This window comes from Bombus flavifrons, chromosome 6 (assembly GCF_040668555.2).
Source record: "Bombus flavifrons isolate JBK064 chromosome 6, iyBomFlav1_principal, whole genome shotgun sequence".
NCBI classification, from domain to species: domain Eukaryota; kingdom Metazoa; phylum Arthropoda; class Insecta; order Hymenoptera; family Apidae; genus Bombus; species Bombus flavifrons.
The window spans coordinates 5364252-5381219 of NC_138447.1; the positions used below are offsets into that span (position 1 = coordinate 5364252).

The window sequence follows — 16968 nt, forward strand, 5'->3', positions numbered from 1 at the left end:
AAAGAGTGTGAAGGAGAGAGAAAGAGAGAGAGAAATGGAAGATGTATGTGTATATTTCAGTGGTAACGTAGTATCTGGAAGCAAGACAAAATATACGAGTATATAAATGTACGAGTAAATAAACTATAGTCGTAAATATCTCTATCAAACGTTCCTTTGCTGCGAAAGCCTATAGTTTATGAACATGGGCGTGTTCGGTTAACGAAGACCATTCGCAATGAATTTACTTAACAAATCATTCATTCATAATTCGTTATCCGATGACAGCTACCGTGCGACATCCGTTCACGATACGGAAAATTGAGGAAGCCTGTGTTACGATTTTATGGCCAAGAAACTCGTAATTAATCGTTTGACATTACGTTCGATATTTCTATCGATGTTGAGAAAGATTGGAGAGAAAAGTACGTGAGTTTTATGGCTAAAAAGTTGTGAGAAAGTCTTGTAACAAGCGTACATTCTGCACGGATGTGGAACGTTTTTATTCATTTTACAGGATGTGTTCGTATTTCGTAGAAACTTATTTCTCCTATTTCATTATTTGTTTCATTATTATCATTAATTGGTCGATACCGAAACAACGTATATTACTGGAATATTAAAATCCAAGAATCGGCGATTGAAGATCGATTAAGAGATCGGATAGAAGCGAGCTACTTACGATTTTTGTTGTCTCGACGGAAGAACTTTCGCCTGTCGGGTTTGGCCTGATTCCCGTGCGCTTCGATGACGAGCTCCGTATTCAGGAAGTTTAATTAACCTTCGACCGCGACAACGTTATCCTTGGAAATCACGTTTCATCCCGTGTCGAAAGAAGAAATTCCACGCGAACTAGCAACGTGTTTGTCACGGTCAATGCGATCAGTGTGTAACACAGCTTGTGTACACGTGTATGTACTACGTCCTGTGTGTACCGTAACCAGTGACAGCGAAGTATAAAATCTAACAAGCCCGCGCCTTTCGTTGCGCGCGAGATTGGTTATCCATATTTCATGGACGTGTAGATTTATCGTGCAGGTTGCGGCCAACAGCTTGCTTTTTACTACGTGGCCGCGTGTACCCGAAAATGGCTAATTTTATAACGAAGCCGGTTACGAGCGTGCTAAATCGTTCGCACTCGTTGCACGCGGGAAATTCGTTGAACGTAACGTTCCTTGGATTTTCATATTGCGGATAATGCGAGATATGCCTGCTTGATTAATAAATTTCTTCGGAGGCTAGGAAAGAAGTTAAGGAATGGAACGAGGTAGGTTGTTTCGTTGAATGAAGTTGAAGGAAGTTGGTGAATGGGTGATGAAGTCAGAATGCGAGTTTCATTCGGTCGAGTTGCAGAATAACGTCGTAACGCTTAAAGTATTTCAACATAGTATATTAAAATCTATTTAAGGAAAGATTTCCGTCGCGAGGATTTCAAAATGTGAACTAATTGAGAAATATATAATTTCAAGAAGAGTAACTTGTGCCTTTCCGCTCGTTAGTAAATACAGTAATTATGTTTAATTAGAAAACTCGGCTGCCTTCGTATCGAGATATGTACGTCGTTAAGACTTATTTAATCGTTATTAGACATTTTATCAGAGCAGAGCAAAGATTTAGAAGTTGTAATACGATTTCTGCAAATCCTCGAAATCTCGCGACGCGCCTGTTGCCTCTCTCGTTTATTAGAACGAGCAATGAGCTCGACGTATAAATACGTAGCTTGAATAATGACTATTTATGACGTCTGTACGGCATATATGTACGAACGATAATGCCATAAGGAGTGTATATATTGCGGACAAAGTACTTACACAATGATTATCGCGAGTAACAGACGCGAGATGTTCGTCGTGTTATCGTATTTCTAATTTGTACCTTTTAATACGCGAATCGATTCGTTTAAATTTATTATTTCCTACGATAGTCAAGAGTTTAAAACTCTAAAAAGGAATTCAGAAAGCTTTTTTCACCGTTTTCCCCCGAGTTTTTATTTCTTTTCTCTTTCGTCTGTATTTTTTCCATTTTTTTCGTTTTCTTTTTTTTTGTATTTTCTGAACGCGCAATAGATCGTACTTTAGCCTAGATATTTTTTCTCTGAAACTTCTATTCAGTTAGATTTAATTAATTCGAAATTTCCGATTCTGTAACTTGTTATTCGCGATTCTCGAACTGCTTTGGTCCTTTTAGAACATTTCGAAATTTCCTCACCGTCGTTCCGCATTCGAGCAGAGTGTCTCGTCAAACGTGAAACAGCGGAAAATACTTACAAAATTATAAACTATCTTTTTTCGATTTTTCGTAGCATGTTGATAAATGTAATTAACGTTCTGGTAACTGAGATAAAATACCGTAGTGAACGGGTCAGTGGTAGTAAAATATGATACGCGTCTACGATTAATAATAATTTGCAACGATCAAAGCAACAACGGCTTGTTCTCAATTAGCTACGCGATGATACAAACCGAAACAATCGCGTAAATTAAATTGCAAAATTACGGATCCAGAGTTACCGATAAAATTGCTACTATTTATACAGACTACGTCAAAATTGATAAATTGAAAGACAATTCTTACGTCATTGTCCGAAACAAAGTAATAATTACGCCTACTTAACAGGCTCTTTCGCTATTCGTTACAACAATTAAAAGTTTTCCACGGTATGTCGTATAATTATGTTGAAGGAGAAAATACCTACGTGGATGCGCATGATGTTGAAAACATAATTACTATCATCCCTAACCAGCCCCGACGCCGTCGCGGCATCGAGCTTCGTGAATAGTCGAGACACGTGTAATATGCGTAATACCAGCGTCAGATGAGGACTGAAGCAGCTAGGATGGATAGGAAACCTTGTCTTAGGTATTACGAATCCAAGCGTGCAACGTGTATTTAAGGTTTAGCCTTGTAAGTCTGATGGATCCAGGGAGGAGCTATCGTTGATCCTCATCGATCTGAACCCTTCTGTTTGCCATTCCATTGCTCCCTTCTGCCGAGCAACAAAGAGGAAGGACAGAAAAGTGAAAAACAGTGACACGATACTACCGAACAACGGATCGATGTTCTTGATACATAACAGTCATAGTCTGTTAATACAACGCGTCGAGCTAATAAACTGCGACTGACTTTCGTTTGCCAATCGATGGATGTCGTTGCATCGTAGACGATCGTTTGACTGAAACTTTATGGTCAGGTTACATATCTTTTAACCGTTCGAAGAGGTATGATTAATCAGAGTATTTCGGAAGCGAACGAGGGAAGTTGATGTAGAAGCGGGAAGCTCGGAACACGATTTCAACGCATGATTCAATTTAGTCGACGTTCTACTTAGTCCAGTTTAGGGAAACTACGATACGAAGTCGGCGTTTATCAGCGTAAATCATTCTGTCGCGTTATTATGGCAAACCCGAGTTAATATACGGGCGTAAAATTTATATGGCGGAATAAAGCGGGGGCCGGACCTTAGTCGTTAGTCGTTAACAAAGCCGAATCAACGTGGCTGCTGCCGTTCCGGCCGCTCCAAGTGCAATGTCCACATACCGCTCTAATAATAGTGACACAAATAACGCGCGTGTACCACACAGCTGAATTCAGTACGAACATTCGCTTGTTATCGAACTGGTGATTCGTATTTTCGCGAACTTGCACCAAAAGCAAGGTAATTCGCGCTGAGTTCGCCCCCCCCCCCTACACTACGAGTCCTTAACTTTCTGCCTCTGTGTGTTTTCACCTGATGATCCTGCGGTGGGTTTTCTCCAGATTCAAGGGTAGATATAATTTGTAGCCTGTACAAGCTGAATACAAAAGGCCACGATAGCTACAGCGAAAATAGTACGTGCAATTAAGAGACACGTTAATTAATCTGATAAACGTAAGTGAAAAGAGTTATCGTACAAAATAAAACATAAAAAGAGAGAATCGTTATCATTACGGTCCTACAAAAAGGTTTGCGTATATAAAAGCGATTATTATTATTATTGTTATTATCAAAAGTTTATTACAGAAAGACGTTTATTATCATATTGCTGCAAGTTAAATAAAAGTATCTCTTTCTCATCGCGATTCGTATTGTATGGCAGAGACATACATCAAAAAGAACCGTCTGAAACGACTTTCTTTCAGATACTCTTTCAAATGGCAATGCATTTTTCCATGTGAAAAAGAACGATCATCCACTACGTTCAATTCGAGTGAAGACGTCATCTTGATCGGGAGTTTCCCGATGTTTAAACAAAAACCAGGGAACAAAGAAATGCCGGTTGAACGTTGAATCAATCAAAGTTACCGCGTGTAAAAAGTACAAATATCGTGCACGATAGTTATCGAACTGTCGATTCATGATCCCATAAGCTTCTAACAGAAGAAAAAATAAAACGTTTCTTAGGTTAACGATCTTGTCATTTTTATTCGCAATCGTATCTTTCTTATCGACCAATTCAACCTTCCTTTCTGAAGCATCTTCAACGTTATTGGACACGTGCGTTTTAAACGATCGTTAGGCTATTTTTCTGCTATCCTCCTTTTTTCCTCTTGGCAACCGCTCAAATGGTTTTTATCGGCATAATTTCAGAAATGAAACGGTCAGTAATTAAAAGTTAAGCTTCTGGCCACGCTGGTATCGCGATCTTCTTTACAGCGAATCCACGTTCGAGTTTTTCCCATGAAAGAAACGAAAAGCTGACGATTAAATTTTGTATCAATTTCGTTTGAGTGGTGAAGTCATTTCGTTTTAGCACCGTTTTAAGATAATTGTCAAATTCCAAATTACGTCATATACTTCCTGTTTTAAAGCGCGTTCTATAAACGTCGCACTGAGGTGCTAAAATGATGAAGTAACTCGTAGGTTTAAACGTAAGTTCATCAATGTAGCAACGTCTATGAATGGAGTTAAACTATTTGAACTATGCATACGGACGAAAGAAAAAGAATAAATTGAAAACAATAGTAAACGAAGTGCACACATCGCAAATAGAATTTTCCTTCAAAATTGCTGTTTGGTAATACAATTTTCCTTCAAACTAATCTCAATGACGGTGCGATACCAATTTTCTTCGACTTTCTTTTTAGTTAATTTTCGCATTTATCCTGATTTCGTGGCGTCGATAGTTCCTTCGCTGGCTCCAAAATTAACTGCGTCGATACGCGAATTGCATTCGTAATTAGCTGCGATCTGCTGCTGCATTTTAATTACGCGTTATTATACGACCAATTGGGCCAATTCAGGGATATATTCGCCACGAAGATTAGTCAGAAAACTTCTTGTCGATTTCGAATTAACACGTATTGATTTCGATTAATTTTCTGTGATACGCTGTACTTTATATGTTAATACAGTTATAACAGTAAATCATTCAATAAGATCAGGTAATTTATACTGTGCTGTCAAAAAGTTTCGTATTATAAAACAGGAATTTCTATTAAAAGCCGGTGATCCTTTTTAATTGAATTCTATTACTGAGAATGGACTAAATTTTCATCAATCTTGCAATTTGATGGAGAAGTCGAATATAAAATAAAAGATTGAATTCTTATGAAATAATTTTAATTGAAATCTCCTATTATGAATTAATTCTAATATCCGTATATAGTATTGCTTTGTTCTAAATACAGAAGCTGCTCTAAAATTAATTAAAAAAGAAAAGAAGAAAAAAGCAACCAATTTTTCTTCCAGATAAAACGAAATAAATTTTCTGAAAATTAATCGCCTTGTAGAACGAACGAACTCCATGTGTAGAAGATGGTTTAGAATTAATTAACAAGAAACATTTTTGCACTCTCTGCATCGAACCGTCCAATTAATTTCTAATAACCGATTCGCCTATCAATTAGGAAAAAATTCTTAATTAATCCCTCAAAAGCTTGCGTCAACACGAGAAATCCGATACTTCGTGTTGAAAAATAATAATTCGTGTGACGCGTTAATAATTTCAAGGCAAAGTACGTCTGACTCTTTAACGCCTCTAATTGATTGAAGCCAGTGCTCATCGAATCGAACAGTATTATCGTAATAAAGCTTCTGAGAGTGAATTTCGTCGCGGACAAAGAAAATTCCAGAGTGGTTTTGAAACAATTCGGAGCCATGAGCTTTTGCTCGTCGAGGTATCCAATTAATTTCGATTAATCTTCGAAACGATTCGATCGAAATTAATTAGTTAGCGAGCTTAACAAGTTCCTGTTCATGACCAAATATTCGATCGGTAGTAGCAAAATACATTTTTCGGAGAACATCGGTAATATTTACGTGGATATTATTTTATAAGTCATCTTATTAAAACGTGTGAAATTCATTAAACGAAACATAATACGTGCATCGCTGTATTCCGCTTCTACCAGACATTGGATATTATAAAAATTGGCTTTGCAAAAAAATAATGAGAATGCTCATTAGACGCTATGTGGTTGGATATTTGCATTTAGCGGAAAGCGTATCTAGAAAATGATACTTGTCGTATGATGCTTATAACGCCAGAAAGCACGTAGCAAGATGTTATTATCGCGTATAATTTAGTCACAGCAAATGGTCTATTTCTGTGGTAGAATGTGAATTCAAACTAAAATCGCTAGCATAGACAATATCGTGAGCGATTCTTTGAAACGCCTGGCGAAAGACAATGACTAAAACAGCACGATGAAAATTCTAGCTTTCTAAATTTGACGAACAAAAGTGCATGAAACGAATGGTGAAACTCTGATAAATATTTTCGTTTTAACGAGAGAAAAAACGTTTTTTTCCACGTGAAATAAATAGCACTATGACAAGTCCTGTATTTTTTAGACAATCTCGCAATATTTTTGTAGGTTTAGATCTTTACGATAAATATGCTAAGGTAATAAACGAAGCTGAACTATGTATTGCCGGCTGAAGGATTTAATCAACCAACTAGAAATCCCAACGCAAACATTTTTCATTCATCGTTGAGCACTTCAAAGCTGCTACAGCATAACACATCACTCAAGATAGGCTAGCATAAAATAAATCCTGCAGCTTGTCAACTATAACGAAAGAACCATGGACAGCTAACGTATCGGACGTGTCAAACACGAACATGCATAAATTTGCAATTCAGGCGTGTCCCTGTGAGACACGCGGCCGACCTCGTTAAACAAGATAACATTAGCTGAAAACTCAACCACTTTCTTCTCCCATAAAACTGACCAATCGATGGCAAACAATGTTCGATCGATAGAATTGCAGGCATTTTTCCATTGTTTTAGGTTCAATCCGAACTCTTCGTCTACATCTCACCCTCAGACATTTCAGATTTTCGATCGGTTCCTTTCGCTATCTTGAATAATTCCAAATGAAACAAATCAGCTTGTAACGCGTTACATATGCCATTCAGCCTGTACTTTTTACTCAAAATCATAAACCCAAGATATTTGAAACAGGAAGCCCGCGTCCGTGTCTCTTGCTCGAGTAGCCGCTCAAAGAGCTCGTAACGCGGCATTTTTTGTTTCAAAATTCCAACCACTAGCGTGCATAGCAGTTTTACGACGTCGTCATATCCAGGCAGCCCAGTGTGCAGCAAATGTATACATAAAATCCGAATTGTAATCGAAATCGATAAACCGAACGCGAAGCTACACGTTCCTTGGAACATAGCGATTGCACGGTCTGCGATGAAGCGACGTCGGTCGACCGGGCTAATAATGTCGACAGCGCGGCACAAAGAAGCCGGCACGTAGTAGAAAGCTTCCTTCAGTCGCTGGGTATTACGACGACGACGACGGTACAGTATTCGCGAGCTTCGGCGTTGCTGGGCTCAGCGTAGATTTGTAGCCTGCAACGGGCACGTTCATCCCCTAAGTCTAACGTCTACTTTGCCCGGTTATATATGACCAGTCCGCCACTATATACACTTATCGCGCGCATACGTTGGCCAGCCTCAAATCCCATCGTGCTTTTTGAACGTGAAATATGGAAGGCTCGCGAGAAGCCGGAGGAGGGTGCATGGCCTTGGTAGATCTCTTGGTTCGCGAGAGTATCAAGTAAAATGCTCCCTCGCTCCCCCCTCTCTCTCTTTCTCTTTCTCTTTTCGTGCAAACGTTGGCTCGTACATCGGCGTAGGGTATGGCTCCATCGGTGTACTCTGATGCACAGGAAAGCCGCGGCTTCTTGCGGGATTCCACGACCACAGTTTCTATGACACGGCGAGAAAATTGGTCACCTACGTGAGTTCACTAGGGACAGATCTTGTTGTCAGCCGCTCTATCCTGCTTTCAAGTAAATTCGTCGACCTTGTCGAATTCACTTGATCCTGGAGCGTCTGTCGCGCGGCAACAACAGCACTTTGTTTTCTTCTTCGTTACTCCGTTCGATGGTTCTGTACAGATTCGTGCTGAAAGATTGATAAGACACGTTCAAAGAAAGTGCTTTAGCGTTTACCAGAGGTTGCTGCTATTTAGTCGTATGTACATAAATATTATACCGACGTTACACCATGGAATGTTCTGAAAAAATACCTGTGCTATAGTACCTCTTGATGTTAACACTTTGACTGCCACGCCAAAATCACATGTTTCGCTCAGGACACCACGGGAGTATTTTTATTATTCAAAGCATATAATGGCAACATACTAATAAATTGATGATGTAAGACAACATTCTTCTCGAATGGACCGTTTATCTTATTGGTGGTCACGGGTGACCACCGTGGCGCCTAGCTAACAGTTGATAGCGACGTATTATAACAAGGCTTCGTTTATTTCAAAAAACCATTCACTTTCGTTATTTCATCGTAAGCAAAACGTGCAGAATATATTGTTGAAACGTGTAGAAGATATTGGGCTGAAATGGTAGCGGTCTGCAAAGAAAATTATGTTTGTGATAAACCAATGGTAGTGGTAGATTACAACAGAGGAAAATGTGCTGTAGATTTATCAGATCAAATGATAGCATATTCTACACAACATAGAAGAACCCTCAAATAATATATAAAATTAGCTCTATAAACAAGCAACAAAAACAAAAATCAAGGTATCAGACTTTAGAATGGCACTCGCAATGCACCTCACACAGTACCATTCACCAGAGCCGTCAAATATACTTATTCGACAAAAATTGCGACACGAAGTGCAGAAGAAAGAAGGGCAAGCGTACCTGGTAAACTTTTCATTCCGAGAAACTTCGTAATTGCAAAAGGACGGAATGCCTATATGACTTCCTCTATCACAAACTTAAGTTATCTCAAATAAAACATTAACTATTTATCATATGAGATTCTTGTTACACTGAATGCATATTACGTGTTGAGAATTATGGATCGTAATTGCCGAAATAAATATGTAGGAATTCATTAAAAAAATTTTATTTAAAAAAATTTACATAAAAATTTTTACATAAAAAATTTTTTATTTATTTAGCACGTGTTTTACAAGATGTTCATAGATAACAATTACATGTGTTTTACAAGATGTTCATAGATAGCAATTACATGTGTTTCACTACTCTTCTAGTGTCACGTCTCCTCTTCTTGCCAAGTTACACATTTTCTCTTCTTTCGTTGAGGGATCCTGTTCACGCACGTACTCACAAACTCACACCCACACTCACACACTGTAATATGCGTGTCACTGCGCGGCGGCCAACTCATCAGGTGTAACGCACAATATTACACACACACACATTTCAATGGAACATCACGAGTTTGCAAGCACGTCAACCCTTGCGCAGGGCAGGGGCCACGCTAAACAATTCTTTGTATCGTTCCACTTTTAGTATATGTACTACCGAAGGTAAGGTACGATTTGTTTCCCGCATATAAAGTAACATACTACGTATGCGACAACTAGTGAGAAAGCAAATATCGTATAGGCCACCTAGCGGCGCGCCGATGTACTACAAACGCAAGAGTACTTATTGTTTGTTACATTCTCTACGCAAGCACATTGGAACGAAGTTTTTGATAATTAAATTATAATTTTTCTTAAAGATATGATGCATATACTTTAACTTCAATAATTTAATTTAATAATTAATAATACAACTGACTGTGATATATTTTAAAGCACGGTGCGACACATACACCCACGTCACAATTTTCACACTCATAGCGTGATAGTGTGTTTTTCAAATTGCTCTTTGTTTTCTATTCTGTAGCGACATTTTCAGCTTGGTGATTCTAAAAAATTATAAGGACACGGATAGACATGTTAAAAAGAGCATCTAATAATGGTATATTTATTTTAACACTTTGACTGCCACGCCGAAAACACATGTTTCGCTCAGGACGCCGCAGTGTTTTAACACAGTGCACTGTTAGATGCAAAATTTGTTCTCATTTTTTTTTTATCGATGTTCTAATAAAAATGTTTTATTGTTCAATAGGGCACTTTTTATTTCAAAGTATCTTCTATTTGTCGGTTATATTCAAAATATCCTAACTGTCAATTTTCATACAGTTTTTACAATTGTAAGAAGTTCAAGCGCTCCGTTCACCAATGACCACCATGGCGTCACAGGAGAAACCGTGGCCGGTCATATATGGCCAACATAGCAGTCAAAGTGTTAAAGGCTATTAAAGGAATGTACGTACATACTTGGCATCGATACGTTGTTTCAATAATATGCAGAGTGGAAATAATATACAGAATGGAATGGAAAAAGATTAGAGAAACACTTTGCGAGCGTATGCATAGTTATTCGTCAAAAGAAGGAAAAGAGTGTCAATAAGTATAGCTTCAAAAAATACTAGCTCCTGAGTTACGACGTTAAGGACGTTAAACACTTTATCTTTACAGTATACGTGTGTTCGATATTACGGTCGTTCATCTCAACACATACGTCGATACGTTTTCTCGGAGAAGCACCCACACATTGGAAAGATCCCTAGCATTTCTTTTGGTTACAGTTTTCTATTCGTTGTATAGACTCATTTAAGGAAGCAATCGGTTCATTATACACCAAACATCTTGTAACGCCGAAACGAATGATTTTTTTACTCATGTTTGTTAAGATTTTGCTTTGTTCTTTGCTTGTTTTGACGAGTATTATGTGCCAGTACTGAAGCGTTTGCCCGAGTTTCTCGTAAGATTGCCCATATCTGTGTGATATGTGATAACATGCGATCGTTATTTTCCTTGGTGATACTTATCACGCTGAAACGGTGGTTGCGAATTATTTTTGACGTTGAATCTCGTGCAGTCGCGTTTGATATATCGGTAATCTCAGTGTATCACGTCAGTAGCTAAGTTTTCACGGAACACGAGCAATAACAAAGCCAATCAAGTCCACAGTTTCTACGAGGAAGAAGCCTTTGCACTGAAAGCCAATCTAGTTAGCACTCGCCAACACAAAGAGCTCGCTTTCCATCTTTTCTTCGCTTTAATACCTATAACCACAACGGTGGCGAAGAAAATTTGTGTACTTGAATCGTGTTCCAAGCTGTTGTTCCACGCGAAATCTACGATTCTTGGTGTAATCGCGTGGCTGCCGTGTTAATTAAAACGCCTTTCAAGGCACGTTTAATTAAACCGCTTCTAATAAATTCCGTAATATCGTGGCGGCGTTTTGTCATTTATTCAACGTTCGCGTACAGTTATCAAAGATCGGCTGACACTCGATAATTCAGCGACGCCGAACTAAAACCTGTCGTCGGTTAGGCTCGTGTGAAAAACGAGCATAAAAAGATACTCGTGCAATTTAGCTTATAAATGTGCGTTATTAAACAGAATGCTTTTTACGTGATAACGTGGTAACGTAGATGGGTATAATAAAAAGATGTGCAGGTTTGTTATTAAAGCCAATGCAAATTGCAATCTGACAAGGAATTTAAACCGAACATCGTTTTCATTACACGGAAGAAAAAGCATTCGATTATTTTCTATCTCTACGTATCGTTACAGACACGGCAAAGTAATTATTCCAACTCTGCAATCTCTTTCCCCGTTGATGTCAGAAATTCGCTCGATCCCGATACCATCTCCGCCATCGTCGCGTCGTTACTAAACAGTTGCCGTAATTTGCATAAAGCGACACGCGTATCTTAGATTACGCGTCACAGAGTGACAAGCTGTGCTCGCGTCTATAATCCCAACAGCGAAAATGAATACGAAGCACGCGTGTTCGCGAGTCCCTCGTGAAATTCGGTACTCTTTAATTGCCAGGCTCGAAGCCTGTGCGATTCCTCCACGAGCACTCGCGTAATCTCCGTGAAAGAGATTCGCTTTGCGCGAGCATAGAACAGAGCATAGTACACTGGTGATTAGTGCTGACGCGTTTCTAGAACGATTTGCAGCGTGACACGAGCGAAACGTTGAAAACGAAGTACAAGGTGTCTTTGGCAGAATCCTTCGACGATTGCCGCAGACACGACTGCTCGTTTGTCTGGCAAATGTTGTAAAGTCTGACTCGACTGACAGAACCGCGTTTATTCATGTTTCAGAGGGGCAGCTGTACGCAGCGACAGTGGCCGACTTCTCCGGTGGCGAGCCGCTGATTCACAGGGAGAAGATCCGCACCGAACGTTCCGATCTCAACCAGCTGAACGGTAATGGAAGTCATGCAAATTGCATTGGAATATTCGCACGTTAAATTCTAGCGAACGCGATACCAGCTTTTCTATCGCGATACTCGCCAGCCTCTATTTTCCTGGCAGCGCAGAATTTTGCCACGTTTCTAAATTTTAATTGCGCTCCATCTGATCTCTTGCTTCGTTTTATGTATCTCGGAAGTATTATGTCGTGGTATCGCGTAAGAAAGTATAGGACAAGAGTTTGCATTGTGTTATTCACGTAACTATTATGATTAACTAAAGTACAAAATAAAATAATTAAAAATATCAGACGTCTACCGAGGCAAATAATTCTGGCCTTAATTAGGTAACAAAACGCAGAGCCGTAAACAGCGATCAATTTAACCGTAAAATATTGGAAGAAAACAGAGAGTTTGCGGATAAGATTGAATTTTAAACTAGAAAATCATTTTTACACGAACTATTGAACTCTCGAGTTGCCTCTGGTAATTGAAATATTCGATATTTATTTAATCGACGTTTTAACGATCGCACTTGGAAAACCGGTCGCGACAGAATGTCCAGCAATTGCCGTGCTATTTTTGAATTTCCCGTATCTTCTCATCGTACCGCGTCCATATAAAATTTTACGACACGGTCGCACGTGAAAAGTTATCGCGTGGCATTGTGCTTGTTATACTCGCAGCTCGTATACAATGGACGATGCTTAAACGATGTAAGAAGCTTTGCATAAATTATATGCTGCAATTTGCGTATCCACCCAGACGTGCTTTTTTTCCTTCCTCTCTTATTTTTTTTTTTTTCATTCTTCTCTTATTTATCACCGATTGCGAGTTGCGAATTTGCGATGCAAGTTTTGTATAAATTACATAATCCATTCAAAGCTTCGGGAATTTTTGATCGATCGCAATTTCCACGCGGCGATCCCGTTGGCAATTTATCATACTGCCCGCTCTTTCGAAATTACCAAGTTATTGGAAGATCCATCTAGGATCCGAAACGGCCGCATAATTTCCTCTGCATTGTAAAATACGTGGAACGTTATCGAACGAGAAGCGTAATTTAGAAAGAAAGGAAAAGATATGAGAAGAAGGAAATAAAGACGGAGATGGAGGTACTCGTCGAGACAAACAACAAACTGCGATGAATTTAACCCTTCAAAATGTTAAAGTAGCATACGCTCGCGCGAACAGTGTACCGTCGCTTCACGGTTTGCTTGTTTTTTTTTATTATTATTATTTAATTTGTACTTTACAATTTGTCCAGCTGGACATTTGGTAAATTTTTCTAACTTAATTGCTAAATGACATGTGGATGGCTACCCCCAGCGGTATACCATCTTGGAGTTTGACTATTTTATTTCTTTAATGAGGTCAGTGGGGTGCTTTCTTTTTGGTCTTCTTCCTATGAGAGTTTTGCTCGCTTTAGCAGCCAGCTGGTTGATTTGTTTGTTTCGAACGAATACCGTTGCCCCTAACAAATTCGAACGTTATTGTTACAGGACCGAACTTTGTCAGCTCGTTTGCGTACGAAGATTACGTCTTCTTCTTTTACCGAGAAACAGCCGTCGAGTACATGAATTGTGGCAAGGTAAGGCTTACGAAATATTAACGACGCGCTACCTATCTATTTATATTTACCTACTCGATATCAAAGACCGTTTTACGATGCGGAATTTCCAAAGCGACGAAATTGCAATATCGAAATGTCACTCTTTGTCAGCGAAAGCACTTTAACGAGCGATTTCTTAAAAAATGGCCATACGTAACGTACGCTTTACGATCTCTACTATTGCCTATATTCTTGGTATTCTCAAATTTTCACGCACCGACAATTTCCTTTCCTTTCTCCCTTAATCCCGGTGGCAAAGTAACGCAGTATAATAGCGCTGGATGCAGGGTAGAGTAAGACGGTCCGAGTAAAGAGGAAAGAATCGAAGAAGCCGATTGTTCGAAAGCTCCGGCTGCATTTGTGTTTTAGGCAGTGTACTCGCGAGTCGGTAGAGTGTGCCAGCACGACAAGGGCGGACCTCATGCGTTCAGCGACAGATGGACGAGCTTCCTGAAAGCGAGGCTCAACTGTTCCGTGCCCGGCGAATACCCTTTCTATTTCAATGAAATACGTGAGTATGCCTGCATGTACACACATCGTATATACGTGCGCCCGTAAGTTCGCCATGGTATGACGTTTGCCGAGACCCTCGTCGAGTGCTCTCCAGTCCCTATGTGCCGGACAAAGGGGTTGGCCTAACCGGTGTACTACCTTGCAGACGTATCGAGTGGGATCCGACCAATTTTACAAACAAACTGCCTCGTTGCGAAAGGCACGCGAAATTTATCGTTCGTCTGGAGAATTTTTCCACGGCATTGGTAGGAGACAGTAGAAAATGGAATTTTTTCGCTAGTTGGTGATACGGACAAACGTTGTTTATAGGTATTATTGTGCTGTATTAACACTAGAACTACCGGTAGTTAACACGAAGCTATTTCTACCAAAAGCAGCCAAAATCACTGGTCTTTAAAAAGATACGTAATAATAGAATATTTTTATATTTATTGATTTAGCACATTTTTGGTATTATTAATCCATCTGTGACCATGATCCCTAAAGGAGGGTTGGTACATTCAAAAAATTATAGAACCAGTCATTTTGACTGTGGTATTTCTAGTGTTAGCATCTAGCGATCTAGCGATTCATCCGGAATTTTCCTGCTAACTGGTATCACCATATCGAATGATACGCAGTGAAAATTTTGAAAACGTGTGGGTACCTGTACAAAACGAGAGAACTGGATAATTGGGGTTCGATATACAGATTGCAGGACCCTTTTACACTTTGACAAGTACCAGTCGTTTTGACTGGTATTGGTATAAGTAGCCTTGATACAAAATTATTTTCAGTTTGAATACATAAAAAACAAAATAAAATTCATTATATTATTCGTGTGGTTATCGTTGCGAAAGTCATTACATCATTGCGAAAAAAGATATAACATGAAGTAGGAATTTTAAAATAAAATTGTAAAACCAGTCAATTTCACTGGCGTGATAGTTCTAGTGTGAACAGGGACGAGAAACTATTGGAACGTTTATTTAGATGGTATTTAGAGTAGTGGCGCTATGAATTTGTTCATATAGAAAATCATCTACTTACGTATATCCGTAAATATAATTATTTGACGCCAACATTGTTTGATAGTTTATAATCGCGAGTGCAATTAACGTAGGAGTTGAACGCTTGAAATTAAATTTCGTTAAGAAAGGAACTGGCAATTCGACCCGTGCAATTTATACGCGAAGAATCTGAAATGGTGTTCGTAAGTACAAAGGTCTGGCAACGTAATCTCTAAATAGAGATCAAATTTTGGCTAAAAGCAAGCTTGAACGTGTGCATAGTCTAATTGGGCCGGAGTCCAAGGTCCAAATAGTCTAACAATTCTCAAGGATGATGCTCTCCAATTTTGTATCTCGTGTACGATCCACGTGTAATGCAACTTGATTTCACAAATTTCCTTGTACTTCCATTACTCACTCCCATTAACGGAAAAACAGACCAACGTTTACGTTTCAATGTTTCGCGTTTGAAACGTCGCTTACGCTCTGTTCAGAGATATTTGGTCACTATGGTAAAATTGCTTTGCACGTTGTTACTACAAATCGATCAAAATACCCGAATGCCCGCCAGTCAATAGCTAGAATAATTTTATTTCAAGGTTAAATTGCCACCGTTAACGCAAACAAATTTTTCTCTCTCTCTCTTTCTCTCTCTGTTCATCCATAGTCGAGATAATAGTTTCCCCAGTTGAAATTTCGTTGCTGAAGACGAGAAAATCTGGATCCTGGTAGATACTCGATAAACTTACTCGTTTATTCTTCATTCTTACGTCAGTACGTCTGAGTAATTGCTAGCTGGCAATTTCGAGGATGCAACGTAAATTGGCAAGAGAGAGGATCGGGCTTCCCGGTTATAAATATCGTCGCAGATAAGACGCCTCCGATATTCCTTACGGAGCTTACTAGAAATCCATTGAGCTTCATCTCTCTTTCTCTTAGCCTCGGTATCTAGCTGTGTATCAACGACTGCCCGCGTAATTCTTCTTCTTATGGAGCACGCTTTATCGCGGCCGATCGTTTTCAACGACCCTTAGCTGAGAAAATAGCGAACAGAAGAAAGAGCACCAATCGATCGGAGCGGAGCGTGCAATTATAACTTAACGACATGGTGACGAGCAAATGGATTTGATTCGTTGCTTGGTCACCGCGTACTCGATTCGATATCCATTACATTCACCACCATCCTCCTCCTCTGCTCTGCTCTTTCCTCTTTTCCGTTTTCGCTTCTGCTCAGCGATTTTCCTTTGCTGACCCACCAATTTCCCAGGGCGCTTCTCGTCCGGCCAAACTAGTTTTCCTTATCACCGCCACTTATTACATTATCATTCCGTCGGCCCGCGTTTTATACAACCTCCCGACCGCCTAATATCTTTCTGCTGCGTCACGCGAATAACAACCGAACGATT

General features: G+C 39.4%; 1 protein-coding gene across 2 annotated transcripts in view; it reads left to right on the forward strand.

The window, feature by feature from the left end:
- LOC138180501 (semaphorin-1A) overlaps positions 1-16968 on the forward strand; it is a 386643-nt gene that overhangs the window by 334984 nt on the left and 34691 nt on the right. For both annotated transcript variants that reach the window (XM_069114413.1, XM_069114412.1), the window contains 3 exons: positions 12360-12464; positions 13951-14039; positions 14430-14571. In XM_069114413.1, the coding sequence (XP_068970514.1) occupies positions 12360-12464; positions 13951-14039; positions 14430-14571 (336 nt within the window). The remainder of the gene's footprint in view (positions 1-12359; positions 12465-13950; positions 14040-14429; positions 14572-16968) is intronic.